The 20,482-nt window shown below is 43.0% G+C and overlaps 3 protein-coding genes across 4 annotated transcripts; 2 read left to right on the top strand and 1 right to left on the bottom strand.

The window, feature by feature from the left end:
* Positions 1-9,190: 9,190 nt before the first annotated feature.
* On the top strand, positions 9,191-9,523 carry sertm1 (serine rich and transmembrane domain containing 1). The gene has a single exon (XM_030793141.1). The coding sequence runs from the start codon at positions 9,191-9,193 to the stop codon at positions 9,521-9,523; it is 333 nt and encodes a 110-aa protein (XP_030649001.1).
* Positions 9,524-10,971: 1,448 nt separating this feature from the next.
* Positions 10,972-12,985, top strand: rfxap (regulatory factor X-associated protein). The gene is made up of 3 exons (XM_030792855.1): positions 10,972-11,713; positions 12,135-12,245; positions 12,379-12,985. Exons 1-3 carry the CDS (start codon positions 11,267-11,269, stop codon positions 12,472-12,474), a joined length of 654 nt encoding a protein of 217 aa, XP_030648715.1. The 5' UTR covers positions 10,972-11,266; the 3' UTR covers positions 12,475-12,985.
* Positions 12,986-13,292: 307 nt separating this feature from the next.
* smad9 (SMAD family member 9) lies at positions 13,293-19,448 on the bottom strand. Of its 2 annotated transcripts, none has more exons than XM_030792577.1 (7): positions 19,350-19,448; positions 17,788-18,416; positions 17,364-17,621; positions 16,995-17,105; positions 16,595-16,816; positions 15,244-15,500; positions 13,293-14,377 (listed from the first exon to the last, which is right to left on the bottom strand). In XM_030792577.1, exons 2-7 carry the CDS (start codon positions 18,200-18,202, stop codon positions 14,234-14,236), a joined length of 1,407 nt encoding a protein of 468 aa, XP_030648437.1. In that variant the 5' UTR covers positions 18,203-18,416; positions 19,350-19,448; the 3' UTR covers positions 13,293-14,233. The 2 variants fall into 2 exon arrangements, with proteins under 2 accessions (XP_030648437.1, XP_030648438.1); XM_030792578.1 differs by having other exon boundaries at positions 16,995-17,102.
* Positions 19,449-20,482: the final 1,034 nt, after the last annotated feature.

Genomic DNA, 20,482 nt, shown 5'->3' with positions numbered 1-20,482 from the left:
CAGCATGTCAATGCGCGAGACAGTAAAAGAGAGCCAGCACCTGTTTTCAGCAGGGAGAGAGAGAGAGGGGAAGAGAGAGAGAGAGAGAGAGAGAGAGAGAGAGGGGGACGTAGTTGATTTCCATGGCTGGAGTGTGTACTGAATGCTCAATGCAGTCTTTTGCAGAGGGAGGCAAAGGAACCTCAGTTCTTACCTTACCTTGAATTCTACAATATAAATCTGAATAGAGCTACAAACTTCAGAGTCGCTCAGAGTCTGACAACTGCTAAACTATGACTGACACGTTCCGGAGCAATTCTACCTGTACCGCACGCTGTCAGTCACCGTCAAAAAGAAATAATTACCCTGTTTGCTATAATTCAACAATTACCATATGAATATTCAAAAGCAGGTAGCAGAGTAGGTGTTTAGATTGTCACTGTATGCTGTGGTATCACAAAAAGAAATCAAATACACTTGATGGCTCATTTTACATCGATAACTCAAATGTATGAGACAATCTTGTTGCAATATGCTGCATCAACCTGGAATGGTTCTCTTTGTTCTAGAACAGTCATGTTTCTGACTCCTACAGAAAATGCATTTGAACATACTGATAGATTGACTGTCTCTTTTGAATGGGAAAGGGTGTGTATAGATGTAGGTATGGTAGGCTTTGAAGAGCAATCTAATGTTAAATGCTTCATCTTAGGTGATGACAAAAAGAGAAATCTCTGTATCATCTGTCTGAATGAGTTCTCCTCATCATTAGATTTTGCTTTGTGAGATAAAACTTATTCTAATTTTTCTTCAGTGAGAAAATTTAATTTTATCCATTCACTGTGTCCTGAGGCCTGATGTTGAAGAAAGTCATATGACATACGCAAGTATTTGCTGAACACAGGGAGGTGGACATTTTTATGGAATTCGACTCACGTCTTCTTCCTCCCTTGTCCTTCCGAAAAAAAAAATCCCCCAAACTAAATTTACAGTCGACCAGTAAATTCAGCACATACATTAATTATAAAGCTGCAGTGAATAACCAACCCTTTTCGAAAGAGCAGGAGTCACCTCAGAGCTGATAGCCTTGATCCAAAAGAACTATGACAAAAAATGGGAAAGGAAGGTGGGGGGGAGGGTGTGTGTGTGTGGGGGGGGGGTGTAATTAAAGTGGCAAATTAAATTGGCCTTTGACTTATGGCTTTCCATCAGTGCACATGGTTGTCCTATTAACGATTTTTTTTCTTTTTAAAAATCAAGGTGCTTAATAATTTGTGCACAACTGTTTTGGTCGAAATTCAGTCATTACCCCGGCTGAATCTTTTGTTCAAAGAGACGGCCACAAGATTGATCGAATCAATCAGGTCCCCAATTCAGTTAAAAGGAGTGCAGTGTATTTCTGTGTCATAAAGATGTGTCAAATTTTAATGAGTTCTCCATTCAAGCAAAACCAAAAGTAAGTCCTGAACACGTTGGGTTTTGCCCTCTCTCTGCTGAAGTCAGTTAACCCTTTCATGCTATTACCCAAGCACTGCTTCTGACCTTCATATATTCTCTCATTCCATTAATAAAGCTGAAACTGATAAACTGTTGCCCTTACAAACCCACATTAATAAACATTTTGGGAGACTAAAACTACATTTGTTTGCAGCAGGGGTTTTCAACCAGGGTTGATCACTGTTTGGTGACAGTACCGTAGTGGGTTCGTGAGATTGTGATGGAAACGTCAACATCATATTAAATTCATTTAGTTGAAATGAAGGTGGTTCTTGGGGAGAATTATTTCAGTTGACGGTGTTCTGTTCACAAAAAAAGAGGGTTGAAAACCCTGGGCTAGAGGGGGGCAATAGATTGACTGTAGTAGGTCTACTCATGTCTGTTTACTTAGTTTAGTAACTGAGCTTAGTTACTTTACTTGGTTTGATAGTACAGTGCATTGCCTTACTCTAAGCACTCTTCAGAAGCTAAATTAGAATGTGATGACGTATCATTTGTGCTCTGGAGAGCCGTCAGTGTCACTAGTTGTCGCGGAGACCATCCGTGCTTAGCAAGCACAAGTGTCATCTCACAGTGATCGGTGGTAAGTCGTTGAGGATGGCTGCATATAATGACACAAGAAATTCAACTTGAAGATGAAGGTGATCTCCAGTCCCCAGGCATGGTCCTGGACCAAATCCAACAACATTCTTCACTCTTAGCATCTGTCCCTCTCTCACCTGGTCTCTTCTCTTCAACTGGGTGTGACAGCAACTGACAAGAAGATGGTCCCTCACAGTGCATAATGAGAGTTACACAATCACACGTAACCTAATTAATATATATTTTTTTTATTTCTTTGATCAGAACTGCGCACTCCCTGTCAGTCTTTTTTCAAATGGCGTTGGGTCAAATCAAAGACCGCTTCAGCTCGTATGCCATATTTAACCAGGAAAACCCAAAAGATATGAAAAGAACGGGTGTAGGGATTCATCCGATACTGCAGTCGTTTAACTACGTCCGATCAATAAGATCCCTCAGATTAGGCATCGGCAGGTAGATTTTTAGAAGCACCATGAGCTAAAGATGGTTAGATATTTGGAAAGAAAAAAAAAAAGAAGAAGCTTTTTTTTAAAAGCTTCTCAAGCTAAAATGGCTCAGTGCCTCTGGCCAAGAGGAAAATATAACAGCCTCACTCCCCATAGCGGCTGACTCTGAATTTATGTATGAGGGTTAGGGTTTTACACTTCAAGAGCTTCTGTATTCTCTGCTTTAGATCACGTATATATTTTCATAAATCTGACCCCACCCCCCCCCAAAAAATTGTTTATCTGAAATCTCTCTTATGTATCAAAGGTTTAGATTTTTTCAGAGACAGAATTTCAAAGGAGAGGCAGATTGTCAAACTCTCTGATTCTCCTCAGTATTTTAATTTTATTTAATAAAAATAAATTAAAAAAAAAGATCAAATCATCAGTAATGAAAGGGGAAACCTTCACTGCACAATCCTGAGAACTTGATCATTAGGCACTAAATGCAAATTTAAATATTGGTATTAGGGAGGCTTGTACTTGTTTACGCTGTCTTGTGTTTGGAGACATCGTTGGAATTCTGGTTGAGTTTTCGCTGCCATGTTACTTAGAGGTGACTCTGCCAGGCATGTGGTGAATTTCCTTAGAATCTGATTACCATGCAACAAGCATCACTGCAGAAAAATAGCAACAATAAGGACTGAAAAAAGAGAGCCTGTAAAAGAGAGGGGAAGAAAGAGAGAGAGTGAGAGAGAGAGAGAGAGAGAGAGAGAGAGAAAGAGCGAGAGAGAGAGAGAGAGAGAGAGAGAAAGAGAGAAAAGACACTAAGACAGATTTCACCACCTCTGACAATGTCCGAGCGACATGCTCCAGTTTGTTAAATATTTTCATCCAAATGTTTCATGGGATAATCTTGAGTGACACCAGCCAGTTTTCTAGGGTGGGGGGGGGGGCCCATGGTGGTTGGGGCGGCCATGGGGGTTGGGGCACTCTCTGAAATGCAGCGTTAGGCTGAAGCGTGATGCCGAGGGTGAATCAGAGGGTGGCAGAATTTTTTTTCCTGACCATTTTCTCTCCTCCAGAGTTATCAAAAACTAAAATCAAGTTATCTGCATTTCCCATCAAAGAGCCTGTCAACGCGAATCCAGATAAGTCCTACACGGATTAACACACAAGGGCAAATACCAGGAAACTGGATCGCACGACGTGAGATCAGACCGAGCCGTCCATATCTGAGGGAAAACCGGGAATCCTTTGCCGTTCTTACACTGTTTGGGATTAGCGACAAAAAGCCGTCTTGGGCCGCGCTCTTATCGCCGTTTCTCAGAGCTCACGCGCGCTGCCATCTCTGCTCTTAGCCACCGCAATTACAGAGGCCCATAGGACACGCTTAGCCAAAGCAAGGGAAACATGGGAGTTAACCAGAAAGCCCTGTAGACATCTCTCCTCTCTCCTTTCGCTGAAAGAGCTGCTCGAGTCGTCAGATGGAACAAAAATCTGTCCTCTCCCTCAGCAGTGTCCTCGCCCTCTGTCGAAACCAAACGTTTCAGTGCACAATGCCTGACTTCACCTGCCTAGAAACAGAGTTACTCTACTCGTACGCTCGCTGTGAATTCATATAGAGAAGAATGGCAGGTCTAATTAAGATTTAAAAAAAACAAAAAAAACCCTTATTCAAAAGACTAAAATAAGATTTAAAAAAGAAACAAAAAACCCCTTATTCAAAAGACTAAAATAAGCCGTTGGGAAGTCCCCTGTGTGACAGAAAGTAATAAAAGAAATACTGATATTTTTTTAAAAAAAATCTTTCTGTGTTCTTGCCCTCTGCCTTCTATCAGTAAGCACACGCTGTGGAGCATCTCCTGCATTCTGCTGTGCACCAGCTGTAACTGATGAGACCTCCCCCCAGAGACGGACGGCCCGACCCGTCAGCGGTACCCGTATTACCAGCTCTCCTCACCTGGTCACCTGCGTACCCCCCCCCTCAACCTCCAGGTGCATCTCTGTCACAGAGTGGGTCTGTGAGGAGCTATTAGCTCCTCTAGTTCACCATCAAAGACACAGATAAAGTGGCTCTACAAGTATACAAGTATTTCAAATACATAAAAAAAATCAGTCTAATGACAAAAAAAAGAAAAAAAAAAATCACAAACGCAAATACAAACCAAAAATCTGAAAATGAAATGACAACGGAGCTGATTTTGCGGTACAGAATAATCAGCAGGCTTTTTTGTATCTGAAGCCTTTCTTTGTTCTGTTCGGAGGGAGAGCTGAACGCAGGAACGGTGACTCCCCGGGTCGTCCTGTCATCGCCCAGTGGGAGATGTCATCCGTGCCTTGTTACAGCATGTTCGCTGGCCTTCCCGTACGGCAGCGGGACGCGGAAAACAAAGCTAGTCGTCAGGAGAAGAAACTCAGCAGGTAAGAGCCTCAGCAGAGAGCAGTGATTATCCCTGCCAGATATGAATGACTGAACAAGACACACACACACTCACACCCACACTCACACACACACACACTCACACACACTCTCACACACTCTCACACACTCTCACACACACACTCACACACTCACTCACACACACACACACACACACACACACATTCACACACACACACATTCACACACACTCACACACTCTCACACACACACTCACACACTCTCACACACACACTCACACACACGCACAAACACACCAAGAACCACGGGGTTGATGCTCTCAACATAGACAGCCATCGCAATAGATACCAATTAGCCACCCACATGGTGGGAGGCCTGGCTTTGTGTCTTGCTGCACAGGTCCAACTCTGAAGAGTCCAAAACTACTCAAAGGTGTTGTTTTTTTTTGTGTGCATTGTGTGAAGGGGCGAGCGACTTTAAAGCTGGGGCTTATGTCAGGGCTTTGAAGCTGGAGAAGTAAATGAGGCCTGCAGAGAGCAGATGGTGCAGTGAAAAAAAAATTGTACTTTAAAAAAAGAATTGTACTTTAAAATGAATCAAGAGATTTTCTCCGGACGCGTTGGCTATTATGTTTCATTATTCAGGGGGACAAAAAAGAATCAATCCATTGCAAATAACAGATCCATTAGTATCTGCTAGATGAACAATGTTTGTGTAATGTTCAACATTAATATCAGCTATTAGAGCAAAGGGGGTTGCAAAGGAAAAGAGAAAATAGAGAGACTGCAGAAACAGGGTGGGGGCGGGGGGGGGGGGGGGGGGTGTCAGGGAGGGGAAAGGGAAAGGCGAAGCAGAAAGTGTGAATGTAAAAGAACCACAAAGACAGGGTGATAGGGGTGAGAGGGGAGAGACAGAGAGAGAGAAAGAGAGAGACAGAGAGAAAGAAAGAAAGAGAGAGACAGACAGAGAGAGACAAAGAGAGAGAAAGAGGGAGAGAGAGAGAATGACACACACACACACAGAGGGAGGAGAGCGAGGGGGGGGGAGAGACAGAGAGAGAAAGAGAGAGTGAGAGAGAGAGTGAGAGAGAGAGAGAGAGAGAGAGAGAGAGAGAGAGAGAATGACACACACACACACACACACACAGAGGGGGGAGAGAGAGAGGGGAGAGAGAGAGAGAGAGAGAAAGAGAGAGAGGGAGGGGTATTTGGAGTACCACAGCTGGACATTCAAGCTCGCAGTGACAGATTGGTGCAACAGAGCGATCACTGTCTAATCCGTTTCCTCCTTCTCTCGGTCTCAAACAGCACAGTGTCTGTTTCTGCATCTGTCTGTGTGTGTATCTTCCAGGTTCTCTCTCTCTCTCTCTCTCTGTTGGACTATGAGGAATTTTTCATGGGATTACTAAAACAAGAGCATGGATCTCTTTACGGTGTAGAAGAGGGCTTCTCCAATCAGTCAAAAGGTCTGTACGTCTACTGGTACACTGATGTCTATGTAAACTGTTTCTGACAAGTTTTGCTTTCTTTAAAGGATAAATCAATGACTGGGAATGGTAATGATATAAAGAGATAGTAGGTTTAGCCAGCGTCTCTCTGTATGGTCTGACATGACTAACAACATCGACTAACACTGTGACTAACATCGCAAATGTACACAGTTCTAAACTGACAGATCAGACTAACACTACAGTAACAGCGACTTAGAAGAGTGAGTAACAGTAACAGCGCTCTCACTCTCTCACAATAACATGCGTGTGCACGCACACAGACACACACACACACACACACACACACACACACACACACACACACACACACACACACACACACCTCCGCTGTCTCATTTAATTTTTTTCTTTACATACACTTACAAATGATGAGCACATGATCACACAGTCATGAACAGTCTCTTTCTCTCATTCTCTCATTCTCTCTCTCTCTCTTTCTCTTTCTCTCTCTCTCTCACACATGCACTCTCTCTCTCCTTCTCTCTTATGAGTGCACACACACACACACACACACACACACACACACGGTTGTGATTGTGTTTGTGGCATACCAGTCATTGCAAAATGACATTCTCTCACTCCTCAGCCTCTCTCTCTTTCATTCATACCCTCTGTGGGTTTTCTTTCCTTTATGAGTTTATGAGTCTCTTTTTTTCTTTCACGACCACATTCCTTCGCCGGTCACGCCATCCCCCCCAAAAAAACGGAATCTCAATTTACAGACTTTACTGTGTGGAAAAAAAAAAAAAGAATCAAAGAAAGACATTACCCCCACATCCTCTGCAGACATTCAGTGTGAGGCCACCAGCTGAACAGGACCAAGATGAGGAAGGAGAGAGAGAGAGAGAGAGAGAGAGAGGCATAGGAAGTGTGAGGGAGAGAGAATGTCTGTGTGTGTGAGTGTGTGTGAGCGTGTGTGTTTGTGTGTAGGGGGGTGTTTGACTGTGTATGTGTTTGTATGTGCGTGCGTGAGATCAGGTCATTTCTCTCCAAAAAGATAAACCAATTGGTGCCAAGGCTGAGGATGTGGATCTAATCAATGTGGCAGTGAGCTTTGGGGCTGAGTGGTCTAATGGCTGAAAGAGATGCACAGAGGAGTTTGACAGAGCGATGATCTAACAGAGAAGATTTTTTGAGGAACAGGACTATGATAATTAGGCTATTTGTACAGGGGAGTTCAGCAAAAAAAGAAGTGCCCATGAAAGGAAAAAAAAATTAACAAAACAGAAAACAGAATGACCACAGGCCTGTAATCTGGCTTTTTATATGAGGCTGTATCATACCATCTGATTAAACTGGAGAAACCGGGATATGACGCACAAGTAGCACAACACGTCAGTTTTATTGCATGTAACAGACCACATCCTCACGGAAACGTTCTCTTTTTAAACTCTGATGCTCAGTAAATTTCACTCAAACAGAAAAGCATTATAAAACAAACAAACAGACAAAAAAAACACATCTATACATCCATGAAATTATTTTGAGTTGTATTCACACACGGCCAGGGACACACTGAACCTGAAAGATATAACTCATAACAGATTTCTTTAATTAAGTCTATTCTGTTCTATTGTATTCTATTCAGTGCATTTCTTACAGAGAGAGAAATTAATTAAGCACATGAAGAATGGTCGACAGGTGGTTTCTCCATACGATCTTGCTTCTTTCTAGATTTCATAGCATTATTACGTATTTGTCAGTGACCTCCAAACTACTGTTTTTAAATGGTGTTTGTAAATACATAAAAATCAAGAAGAATCCAGAGTAACCTGTTCACCTTCGGTAACTGTGGGTGAATTCTGTCTGCGGTGTGAGGCTATTGCCTTTCACTTAAACGGCTAATGTTGTGACATTTTTCCACTCAGAAGCTCTCCAATCAATTATTCATGAAATGCTAACACGCGGAGGTGTAAACAGGAGAGTGACCTTCTCTCTCTCTGACAAAGGCTCTGTGGGCACCCCTAAATGGCCCGCAAAACTGGTTACCAGTTTATAAAAAAAAAAAAAGAAAAAGGCACGGTTACACGCATGTTGCCTGGAAACAAAAAGCATAATTAAGCCCAATTATTACCCTCTTCAAACTGAATCTGATGCTCACAAGTGTTTTTCAGTAATAACAACAATAGAGAGATCCAGAGAGAGAGGGCGAAACGCTGGGCGAATGGGACGCGTAATATTTTTTTATTATCTTTTTTAAACGACCTGTGACAACCTAAAACAAAGTGAAAATGGTTTATCTGACACCACACCGCGTCTGCGCTGTAGTTTCGGTGTTTGTCTTGTGTCGTAGCCAAAACGTACTGTAATAAAAGGAGAACGCAGCAACAAAAATAGGATGAACTTTCTCATTATTCTGAGGACTGTATGAGAAATGAAATCAGAAATTTACAGTACTTTTCAATGTTACCTTGTTAATGGAAATTTGTGGTACTCTCTAATGACACACTTGATGCATGTTAAACTTTCAAATATTCAGTTGCTAAAGTACAGTAAATCTTTATTAGTAATCAAGAGTTATATGTTTGGAGTTGACATGTGGAACATTAGACAGTAATTTGCCGTGACGAACGGCCTGGATGTGCTTGAAATTTAAAAAAAAAATCCCAAACGGCCCATCTGTCAAAATTAGATTCGAGATTTCTCTCTTTGATGTGCAGGTGTAGGAGTTCTTGAAGTTTCCCCACCTGAATTCAGTTTCCAAACCAGCGGTGGAATTCTCCCGCCTTTTCCTTTTTAGGGAATTGAACATTTCCCTCCGTTCTCTTCCTCAGATCCTCTTCCGCAGCTGACATGTCTGGGATGGACGCGTCTGTGGACGAGCTGAACGGCACGGAGCTGGACAACGGGACATTTTTAAAGCTAATGCCGACCTCCATCTCCACGGCAGCCGCCGCGGCGTCGTCCGGACGTCCGGACAACGTTTACGTCTACGTCTCCATCTTCCTCAGCCTCCTGGTCTTCCTCCTCACGCTCCTCATCATCGCCCTCCACAGGCTGAAGAACATCATTTCATCCAGCTCCTCTTACCCGGAATGCAGCAGCGAGGCCGGCAGCTCCTTCACCAACATGGAGATCTGCAGCCTGTCCTCCCAAAGATCCACTGTCTCCTCTCTGTCGTCCTGAGAGGCCTGGAACACCATACGTCTGCTCTTATGACATAATTACCTCACACACACGCATGCACGCACACACACACACACACACACACGCACACACGCACGCACACGCACACACACACACGCGCACACGCACACGCATGCACGCACACACACACACACACACACGCATGCATGCACACACACGCATGCACGCACACACACGCGCACACACACACACACGCATGCACGCACACACAGACACACACACACACACACACACACACGCACGCACACACACACACGCATGCATGCACACACACGCATGCACGCACACACACGCGCACACACACACACACACACACACACACACACACACACACACACACATATCTAAAAGACTAATAAGGTTTACAAAGTAACTTTGTACAGTATCTGGTCCTCTTCTTTTTAGGCAGAGTGCAGCAGCTGATTGCTGTGACACAAATGAACTTTCTCTCTGAGAAACTTCAAAAGATCTTTTGAAGAATCTATCTGTTAAAAAACAACCTTCTGCAATCACTTCTGGATCAACTGATGATTAAGGGGTTTCGTTCTTACTTGTTTTGACCAATAGCCATCATTTTATTTGTCTGTGTGTTTTTTTTTCTCTGAGTGAGCACTCAGGCCCTCTTCAAACTGACTGACAAACTTCATTTTAGGGCTTTCCATGTTATGGCATATTATGTCAATCAACTAACCAGTGACTGGTGACTAGCCAGTCATGATGAAACTTCAAAGTGATTTTCCATTAAATATCAATAAATAATAACAAAACGGAAAGACGATCATTTCTTTACTCCATAAATATGTGATATGCTACCCTGTGACACTGAACTGAGTTTAAGTTTATCGAATGATATAACATGATTGTATTTTTTTTTTAGTTCCTCCATCTGTGAAAGAAAAAAAGGCAAAAAACACAGAACTAACTGATGAAAAGGTGAAAAAATTGAGCAACTATGAGCAGACAATAGCAAGACAGATGGATAGTAAAACTGCTTGCTATTGGACGATAAGGATGCTAAACTGCTGGAAGACTACTCGCAAATAAAGACCTGATTTTCAATGCATAATTACATTAATTGCATACTTGCATTAATACTTAATTTCAGCAAATTACTTTTAGTTGTTTTCAGTCTATGTCCATATAACAAATTGAAAGCAGCATAATACAAAACGCTAGTGTAAATCGGGTTTGATGTGCAATTACTTTTTGATTCAAGTGAAATAAGTCACAAGTCACATATAGTGATTATTTGACCAAGTTGAGTTTTGAAAGGAAATGATGCTTGCCATACCACATTCTGCCACAAGAGGGCTATCTCTCAAGATCCTGTTGGTTATACTTCTCATGAACCCTCTTCATCCCAATCATAGCTTGTCATTTGCTGCCATTGCGGTGGGTTCGCGAACGTTAGATGTAAACACAAACGTTTCAAGTTTTCTGTAAACCTAGGGTACACTAACTTTTATCCTTTCCTCTTATATGTGCAACGAGCCAACAGTAAGACTTACGTGAAAATTATTTTCAACGATGTAAAGCATTGTGTGTTTTGTTTTCTTGTTCTTGATCTGTTACAAGTGGCTTACACCAAAGGCATAAGCATGTTAGCTAACTTGCTAAGCTACTAGCTGTTAATAGTAATTAGCTACTAACTGTCGACACCAGTTCGAAACCAAGGTGTGAGTGAAGGAATTTAACGAGCAAAACGCGTATCCTGGGCTAAAAATGAGTGAGGATGACAATGCGGCTTCGGCTGCGAATAACAAAGACTCTACCGTTTCAATTTTGCTTAGTAAGGACGGGCAAAGCTATTTTGTTGACAACAGCGGCGTGGTAGGAAGCAGAGATGAGGCAACCGCGCAGGATCAGGATAACAACAACAACAACTCGTTTTCCTACGACATGGATGATCCAGGAGAGGAGAGCGACGTTCAAGATGCCGGTGATCCCCGCGACAGCACGGCGAGTCCAGAAGAACTGAACGAGGAAGAGACGTCCGGTGACAACGAGAACGTGCCAAAGAAATGCACATACGAAGGATGCAAAGAGACCACGACGCAGGTGGCAAAACAAAGAAAGCCTTGGATGTGCAAGAAACATCGTAATAAAATGTACAAAGACAAATACAAGAAAAAGAAAAGCGACCAGGCAATGTCCTCCGGAAAATTAGACGTAAGTATCATAATCGTTTTGGGTAATGTTCAGGATGACAGTTCGTAACCTAGCCCTAAATTCCGTTTAGTTTCACCACCAATGCTCACCAGGGACGAAATTGGGACACTCGGGTAAAAATGCGAGGGAATCGATATTAAGATACTGTGTTGCAAAACTTTGAGCCTAACAGAGTATCGAAACGTCGACACAAATTTATGATTTACAGGGTGTGGGTTTTTTTTTGCGATTCAAGTCACTTTTGAGGAACAAGGTAGTGAGCTGGGTATTTCCCTCTCTAGTCTCGGAGAACCATATCCTAACGTTTCTCTAATCCTGCACTAGCAACACTCGATACAATTAAAAATAGAGCGACAAAGTCTATTTCCTTAAAATATTTAAAACCTGCTCTTACGATGACTGTTTCAAACCTGTGCCACAGGAGAGTTCAGAGGAGAGGCCCGTTTCTGTTACCAAGCAGCGACTCGGAACGATGGGAGATCGGCCAGCCAGGCCCTCTCTGATCGAACAGGTGCTGAACCAGAAGAGACTGGTGAGTATTTTAACCTTACTGCTCAAAGCTGTCTAGCAATTCCTTCTTTTTTTTTTTACTTGTAGTTATAAGTGGTTGAGTTGTAAAAAAAAAAAAAAAAAAGGGTACTAAATTGTTTTGTTTTTGTTTCCAGTCTCTGCTAAGGAGTCCAGAGGTCATCAGTTTCCTGCAGCAGCAACAGAAGCTTCTGAGCTCACAGGCCCGGGCCCAGACGCAGCAGAACTTTTGAGGCGGCACCCAGCTGCAGACTCCTCTCCTTTCACAATCACGTCCTCTCATATGGATACCGACTGTGATCAGAAAACTAGTGTTTTGCATGCTGCTGTTCAGACATCCTCCACTGAAGCGACATGGTCTTTCCCTTGAGTGAATGTCACATTGACATTGCTCGAGTAGGTTGCCGAGTCGACGCACACTGTCCATCACTGTGTACATGATTAACTCGTTTTTTTTTTTCAAAACACTCATGAGTGATTTGTCTGTTTTTAAGTCCTTCATATCTTAAGGACCATCTATGACTGATCACCATGTAGCAGTTATTTATCTTCGAAATTATCCTAAACTTGCCTAATATTTGTGTAAAACTGTGATGAACTGAAAGGATGATGTAATTTTATAGGTGTAGTTCTGTCAGGATCATTGTGTGATAAATTTCCAACACAGTCTGTATCATAAGGAATTATATTGTTTGAAAAAATGTTTAACTTATTGTAAGGCAGCTTATGTTTACAGAAATGTAAACTTTTTTTTAGAGTGGTCAGATTGATAGGTAATTTATTTTGTCTGTGCTCAGAGTTTTTAAAATATTTTCATGAAATGTTTCGTGTGCCATCCTGTTAATTTGTCTTTTAAACAATTTTAAATCAATGCTGTGTTAAAATGATGAGAATGATAGAGGTTTTTCTTCTAATTGTGAAGATGAAAGATACAGGCTGTGCCTCTGCTCAATAAAAAACAACAACAACAACAACAAAACATATTTTACGAACTTTCAGAAATCCTCTAAGGACTCTGTCAGAGATGCTGTTTTTATAAACTCTTTCTCACACGCTTTACAAGACCCGATACAAAGATGCATGATATTTATACAATTCTGTGAAACAAACACAAAAAGGGAGAATGCAAACACATAAAATCTCACAGAACTCACAGTTTTAGTCATAGAAACAGAACAAACAAACATACAAACACTATGCTAACTTGAATTAGTACCTACTTACAGCTTCTACTTACTGTGCACTGAAACTTTCTGGAGTTATACATAACTACCTAGGTTTTAGGGATGCAACGGTACAGTGGCCCCACGATTCGGTATCTATCACGGTTTGGGCCATGGTAACGGTATGGTTTTGCCATCTTTACGTTTAAGAAAACAGTATATAAATACAGCACAATTTAAACAACGAACTCTTTATTTCGCCTATTCACAAATAAAACCTTCCATTCAGAAGAACAGCAGCATGACTGACTAGGCCGACAGTGTCAATGCTTGCAGCCTCCACTCTCTTTCTTTATGTCCTTCTTACCCTCGTCATCGTATTGAACGCTGAATCCAAAATGTTCCCACGCAGCGGATTTGTAAGACGGAATTCTGATATTCTGTGGATCTGAACGTAAAATGTGCGTGTAGTCTACAGCGCGGTATCCAGTTTTGGAAATTAAAGGGAACTGACAGGCGTATCGTAATACCGCGGTTAATGTGCATATTGAACCGAGGGGGGGGGGGGGGGCATACCGAACAGCTCGACAACATACCGTGTACCGTTGCATCCCTACCGGGTTTGGAAAAAGAATACACTCCATAAGGAGAATGAAAACACCCTCCAGCTGAACAACCATATCATACTAAAAAGACAGACTTTAGTGTCTACCTGTACCACCAACATCTTTTGAAATGACTGTGAACATTGTAGTGTCTAGTTTTGGAGTGCACTTCTTGTCCTGTTTTGATCCTGTTGTGTGGTTGCATTGGTTGCGTTGTTTTAGTGTTACGACACTGAGGAGATGGGGTTATGTGGAGAACCCATTTGGGTCAGAACTTTGTCCAGCCACTGCAGTGGCCCGTGGAGATGAACCTCTATCCAGCAGGGTGTGCTAGTCACATCCTGACGATGATACTCAGCTCCCCAGCCCTGAGAGAGGGTAAAACAACAGAGAACTTCCGTCAATAAAGTCAGAGAGGCGACATGTTGACACACAATTTGACACCGAGTTCATCTGTAAACCTCAAAGTGTGTTTCTTGCACAAAAAACAGCAACTGAACCAGGACAGCGCACTGCTACAGGCAGTACGGAAAGCGACCAAAATATAGGAAAGCCAGCGTATCGGGGTACTAGGCCATCATTTTAACACCATGTCGGCTCAGTCATCACTTTGTCACCTTTAACTCTTTATGGGATATCTCTCTGTGTTTATGGACAGTGTTGGGAATCGTATCAGAGAAAAACTGAGTGAGGCAATGTGTGCGTGTGTGTGTGTGGTTATGAGAAATAGGGAGCATGGTTGGCGAGGGAACAGTCATATCTATGATCTGTGTCAAATTCACTGTAACCGGAGACCAGCAGAGCCATTGCACAGCCGGAGTGTTTTTTGGCAATCCTACAGCACTCTAGCAGTAAGCCAAAGATTAGAATAACTACATGTTCAGTTAGCATAGCAACACAGCTCTGCAGGCCACACTATTGGGTGGCAAAATGCCCACCTCCCTTAGAGCTATAATGGGCAAATCTGCCTGTTAGGTGTGATTGACCCCAGTAGCTCCGCTAGCGATAGATCATCCTCCCCTAAACACCACTTATTCATAAAACTCATAAAACATACAAAGATTATGGATCACAGGCAAGTCTCAAAATAGATTTCTGCTGTCTGCAATTAGACCAAAAAAAACCCCAAGACCTGAAATCCTACCAAATAAGATAACCCGTGTGTCATCTAAAATCCACGTTGTTTAGCGACTGTAGCTCTTTTACACGTCCCGACCCTGTTGGTTTCACACACCTTCACGAAGCTCATCCTGATGGTACACATCTTGGTGAGCTCGTAGACCACCTCGAAGCCGTGGTTCACGGACTGGGCCAGGAGCTGGGCAAACAACTGGTTGTTAAAGATTTTCAGGCTGCACCCGCTTGGGATCTTGCAGACCGTGGTGACATGGAAGCCGTGCTGGTAGTTACAATTACGACTCTGGACAAAAATACTGCTGTCACTCAGGCATTCCGCATAGACCTCACCACCGACGTAGTACAGATGTACACCTAGGGAGAAGAGAAGAAATGAAACATAGCAATGAAAACTGGCTGATGTTCTTGAGTAAGGCAAAAAAAAAAAAAAGACATTATTTTTCAGTTTCAGTTTCCAGTTCCCTCACAACCTTCAAGCAAAAATGCAGCTGAAGCCAGCAATGCAGGAATGACACGTATAAGCTTCAGCTTGTCCCTCACTTACACTTTTCAGCTAAATTAAACGTATTCTCTCTGGGGATTACATAATGTTTTGCACAAACCTGGTACACATTAGTGCACCATCAGAAGACCGAGGAAAATTGCATAGAACTCCAGCATCGCAGTTTGTCCTATCTAGGCCTCCCCCTTTCCACTCCATGGCCAATCATGATATTATTATTTCAAAGTGGCTTGAGAAAAACTCATAACCGCAACCACAAAGCATCAAGACAAAAGAAAACAAAACCCTCTCTTTGATGATCGCCCCCATTTTTACCGGAGTGGAAATGGGATGGTAAATCCAAGGAATATGTTTTCACGAACTTGCCATTTACTATAAACCCCAAATTTTGTTTCATCATTTGCCAAGAGGAAACCTTAATAGAATCCATTCTTCTGAACCCAGTCGATCTGGTTAATGTCACTCTCCCTTGCCTCACCCCCCCCCCCTTCCCGAAAAAAAGGCCCTAGCAGATGCTGTACAAAATTGGCTCCTTTCCAAATAAGCTGAGTGTTTTTGTGAATGGTTGTTCCAGCAGTAACCCATGGCAACGTTTAATCTGTACCCAGAATTGTCACAGTGCGCAGGGTGTAGCATTATGAGAAAAGACAACATTTGGATTAGAGATTTTTTTTTTTCCCCCAGTCAACCCTGATTTCTTAAAACAGTGCTGAACGATGGGAAGAGGCTGGCGCCACCGAAAAACATCGAGTGTTTTCTTTTATTTTAAGCTTTGGTTGCGTTAACACATTAACGAAACCACTACAGAAAAAAAGAAGTTGCTAACAAAAGCAGCTAACTTGGAAGAGACTTCAGAGAAAGTCATCTGCTAAATGAGTAAATGGAAATGCTAAAGAGGTCAGGATCGGTATGAAGGAAAAGAAGGCCGTCAGAGTGAGAGCCACACCTTTGCCGATGTGTCTGCGCGTGTGCTCTATCGTAGAGTTGCGGTTGACGTTGGACAGGAGGCCGAGGCAGAAGCGGTTCTTGTTGTTGGACGGATCCGTAAAACCGTCCACGAGGATGCTGCGAGCGGAAGCGTGGAATGTTTCGCCCACTCTGTTGTTCAGCTCGTAATAGGCCACGGAGCACCAATACTCTGGTTCTTCATAACAAACAGGCTGAAGATCTGAGAGAACACAGGACACATTAATTATAATCATCAGTACATACAGTTCTATACCAATGAAGTATACTCTAAGCCTGACTTATTATTAGGTTCATTTCTTCACTACTATTCAGTAACCTTCACTGCAATACACTGCTTGTACTCTTGGATCTTATTGATATTATACTGTCAGTGGAACCTCTGTGGGGGGCAGAGAAAATCAGTTTATTCTGGTTTGAGGTCTCCCCTGGCTTCACGTCCTCTGGCGGCGACGTTTCCATCATGCTGTACGGTGGAGGCGGAGTCTCTGCTGGTCACCATGGAAACAGATTGACAGCGAAGATGACATTAGTGGATTGCATGGTAAAGCATGACCGTGTCTCTGTTGCACTGTCAGTGTCAACATACTAAAGCTGCCCTGACAGCAAAGTTTGGAGTGTGAATCAAATCTATGCTAAGCCAGGTAAACAAGGTACAAGAAATCAATGAAGCCCAAAGAGACACAGCTCCCATCACTAACACAACATCTACTGAAAGAGATTACAGAATCCAGCCCGGCGCTGCGTACCTGTCATTTGATAGGGGCTTCCTGGTTCAGTAGCACTGCTGGGAGAGTTGGGGTAACTGACTGTGTTAGGTGACTGCGCGAGAGTGCTCGAAGGAGACGACGAGAAAGAGCTCCCAGGCATGGGAGGGAAGGACTCTGGATAGGTGGCATTCTGAGGCATTAGTGGCTCGTTGTGAAGGGACGCGTTCCGGAACTTTGCCAGCAAGCTGTGCTGAGGATTGAACTCACTGTGACGTGGCACCAGCACGGGGGGCAAGACTGGAGAGGAGAAGACGAGCAGTTTGTCTCAATACACAACATTCTTCTATTGCAACGTTTGTTACTGTTTTAAGATTTAACTCAAAGCAAACCACACAGGCTCGAGGTAAGTGCCCTAATTAAAAGAGGAAAGGACAGAGAATTGCTTTAAGGGGCAGAGTTATACCTGGGGTTTCCACACGGCGATAATGGTAGGGGTTGATACATATGTCCTTCTGCTTGGAGCCAAAGGGAAACTCGCAGCAGTCCAGGGCTTTCAGCTCGTGGTGAGACTGAAGGTCAGGCCAACGCCAAACGCGGCAGTAAATGACGTGAGGCAGGCCTTTACGGTGAGACACCTGAAGCCTCCCGTCCAGCGACCTCGGGATGGTGACGCATTTGCTGGGCTGTCCGGGGCAGCTCAGCGCCTTCTCCAGTTCCTCCATGGCACCTTTCTTTTTCTTCAGTTTCTTTACCAGGGAATCGACCGCCTTCTCTGCCCATTTCTCTTCCTCGTCACCCTGCTTCCAACCCAGCAACCTCTTCACCGCCGGGCTGGTGAAGGAGAAGAGAGAGGTGATGGAGGTGGTGGGGTGCATCATTCTCGTGGGGACCACGGAATGAGAGGATGTAGGTGGAGTACTTTCCAATGGAGAGCGCTTAGTGTCAGAAATGTTTTTATTTTTTTTTTAAAAAAGGGCAAGAATTCTGAGAAGGAAAAAAGTTATTTCCCTCTTCCAAGGCACAGCTGAGTGAGAAATAAATCCAATCCTTGTCCACTTGCAGATCCTTTCTTCAAAAGTCTTCTTTGAATTGCTATACTCCAGGGATAGAGAGAGAGAGAGAGAGAGAGAGAGAGAGAGAGAGAGAGAGAGAGTGTTTTGGTTTTTTTCCCCTTTGGTTTCATACAATCATTTCAACTCGTTGGCACGAAAAATCACCTCTAAAAACATTCACTGATAACCGCTTTCAAAACTTCCGTTTCTAGTTCTACCACGAGTTCTATCTTGTGACTAAGGCTTTTCAGTAGTAGCAGCGTCTCAGGAGAAAGGTTGCTGCAGAAAACCAAACAAACAGTTTTTTTTTTTAAAAAAAATTAAGCATTAGGGGCACAAAATGTATTCAAAGACAGCAACAAAACGGCTGTTTGTTTAAAAATGTAAGGGAAGCTTCTATTTCGATTTTTATGGGCTACCAGACGGTCAGGCCATTGTGGAATGATGATTATTGTTCCGTTCTCACACAGGTCCTTATGAAACTGGCGTCTCACAGTCTGCGAGGCTGAGATAGGCTTAATCACCTAATGCTTTATTATCCGGACACAATCGCAAACCTCTTTATATTTTCACTTTAACGGCAAGTAATTTTTGAGCCAAACCCTGAACACTCATAAGAACAGGTAAAGTCACATTACTTTCATGTAACATCTACCGACCAACCCAGTATAGTAATCTATGTCGTTGATTTAAAGAAAAAAAAAATCACCTAGCCTGTTATGGTGTCTGCAGACTTTTTGTGCAACAAGTTCACTACTGACAGTATTACAGCAGAATCGCAAGAGAACATTATAGATACACTATCCATGAGAACACTGTGTCCGTCCTTGTATCCCGTCTCAGTGTGTTATAATTTACTTAATCAAACTGTTGTTCGTGTTTTTTTAATGATAAATTGGTTTTAGTAATCCCATAAATTAAAAAAAAATGCAGCGGTATATGTGTAACAGGTCGTAATAATTTTACTTCTTACCTTTATTAAGATCTGCAAGTAATTCTCCTGGACTGCTCTGTAGTCGTCTACACCTCTGTCTATCTCTGTCTTAGTCTGATAGGAGCAGCGCGCGCGCGCGCGCGCGTGTGTGTGTAGATGGAGCCGGGGACGCTACAGCAGCATGTCCCGGCGTCAGCCAGACTGGAGCCTCAGCGCCTTCGTGCAGGATTCATCCGCTCAGCTGGAACTTTCCCAGGAAAGCACGGTGGAACAGTCGAATACAAGGCGAAACAGTTAGCGAGGTGGATACTCGATACCGAGCACAGTATAGATTTTTGCTACATCTCTCTATAGCGAACATGTGACAACGACCATACATTTCAAAAGGATTAGGGACGAAGAACAGAGTCTGAAAGACAGGGAGATGCTTCACCTGCTCGAAACTCCTGTAAACATCTTAATATGTAAACATTACATCAAAACTCTGTAACTCTTCATTAAGTAGGCTATTAGTTTAAATCGATTAATAATGTTCATTCACCGTAGTATTAGTTGCAGTGTCAACGGCACTGTGATACAACCAGCGTAAAAAAAATACTTAGGTGGAATAAAGACGACTTGCAACTTTGCTTTGATCATCTAATGGGTAGAGAGTGTCGGTGTGATCTGAGGAAACGTGACAATGGCATATCTGTCTTGACCTTGGATTAACACCGTGACAGCTATTAGAAGACTGGCCGCATAGTGTTTGTAATGATGAGGATGGTGAGGATGACGATGATGGTGGTGATGATGCCGTGGTCAAATGTTTTAATTTGATCAACTTTATACTTGGGGGAACCGCAGCAGGATTTGTCACGGAATGACTTCACAAGTTTTGTCTTGGTCCGATAATTGTAACATTTGATAGCCACGCGTAGGTACGGAGACGGCACCTACAAGGAGGCCAGATACAACGTAACCGTCACAGGCTTGGCAGAAAGCCAATCTTTTTATCGATAGGTCTATTTCTAAAGTCCTTTTCAGTGCGGATGGATACATTTCGATTGTGTGTGCAGTGTCTAGTCCAGTTAATGACGCAAGCCTGGATGGCGACAGAAAGTCTAGAAGTTTGACATTTTCATAGTTAACAGCAACTGCAGGGGAACGTAACAATACTCCCAATAATGACA

Source organism: Chanos chanos, chromosome 15, assembly GCF_902362185.1.
Source record: "Chanos chanos chromosome 15, fChaCha1.1, whole genome shotgun sequence".
Classification (NCBI taxonomy): domain Eukaryota; kingdom Metazoa; phylum Chordata; class Actinopteri; order Gonorynchiformes; family Chanidae; genus Chanos; species Chanos chanos.
Note: the sequence above shows the minus strand (reverse complement) of the source record. Positions and strands in the feature narration are given on the sequence as shown.

Bases quoted from the DNA above. Each gene is read 5' to 3' on its own strand.
- sertm1 (XM_030793141.1), top strand. From the start codon at position 9,191: ATGTCTGGGATGGACGCGTCTGTGGACGAGCTGAACGGCACGGAGCTG.
- rfxap (XM_030792855.1), top strand. From the start codon at position 11,267: ATGAGTGAGGATGACAATGCGGCTTCGGCTGCGAATAACAAAGACTCT. The intron at 11,714-12,134 runs GTAAGTATCATA...CCTGTGCCACAG, and splicing joins TGTCCTCCGGAAAATTAGAC to GAGAGTTCAGAGGAGAGGCC. The intron at 12,246-12,378 runs GTGAGTATTTTA...TTTTGTTTCCAG, and splicing joins TGCTGAACCAGAAGAGACTG to TCTCTGCTAAGGAGTCCAGA.
- smad9 (XM_030792577.1), bottom strand. From the start codon at position 18,202: ATGATGCACCCCACCACCTCCATCACCTCTCTCTTCTCCTTCACCAGC. The intron at 17,106-17,363 runs GTACGCAGCGCC...CATGGTGACCAG, and splicing joins AAGCCCCTATCAAATGACAG to CAGAGACTCCGCCTCCACCG. The intron at 14,378-15,243 runs GTGTGTGAAACC...ACCCTCTCTCAG, and splicing joins TCAGGATGAGCTTCGTGAAG to GGCTGGGGAGCTGAGTATCA.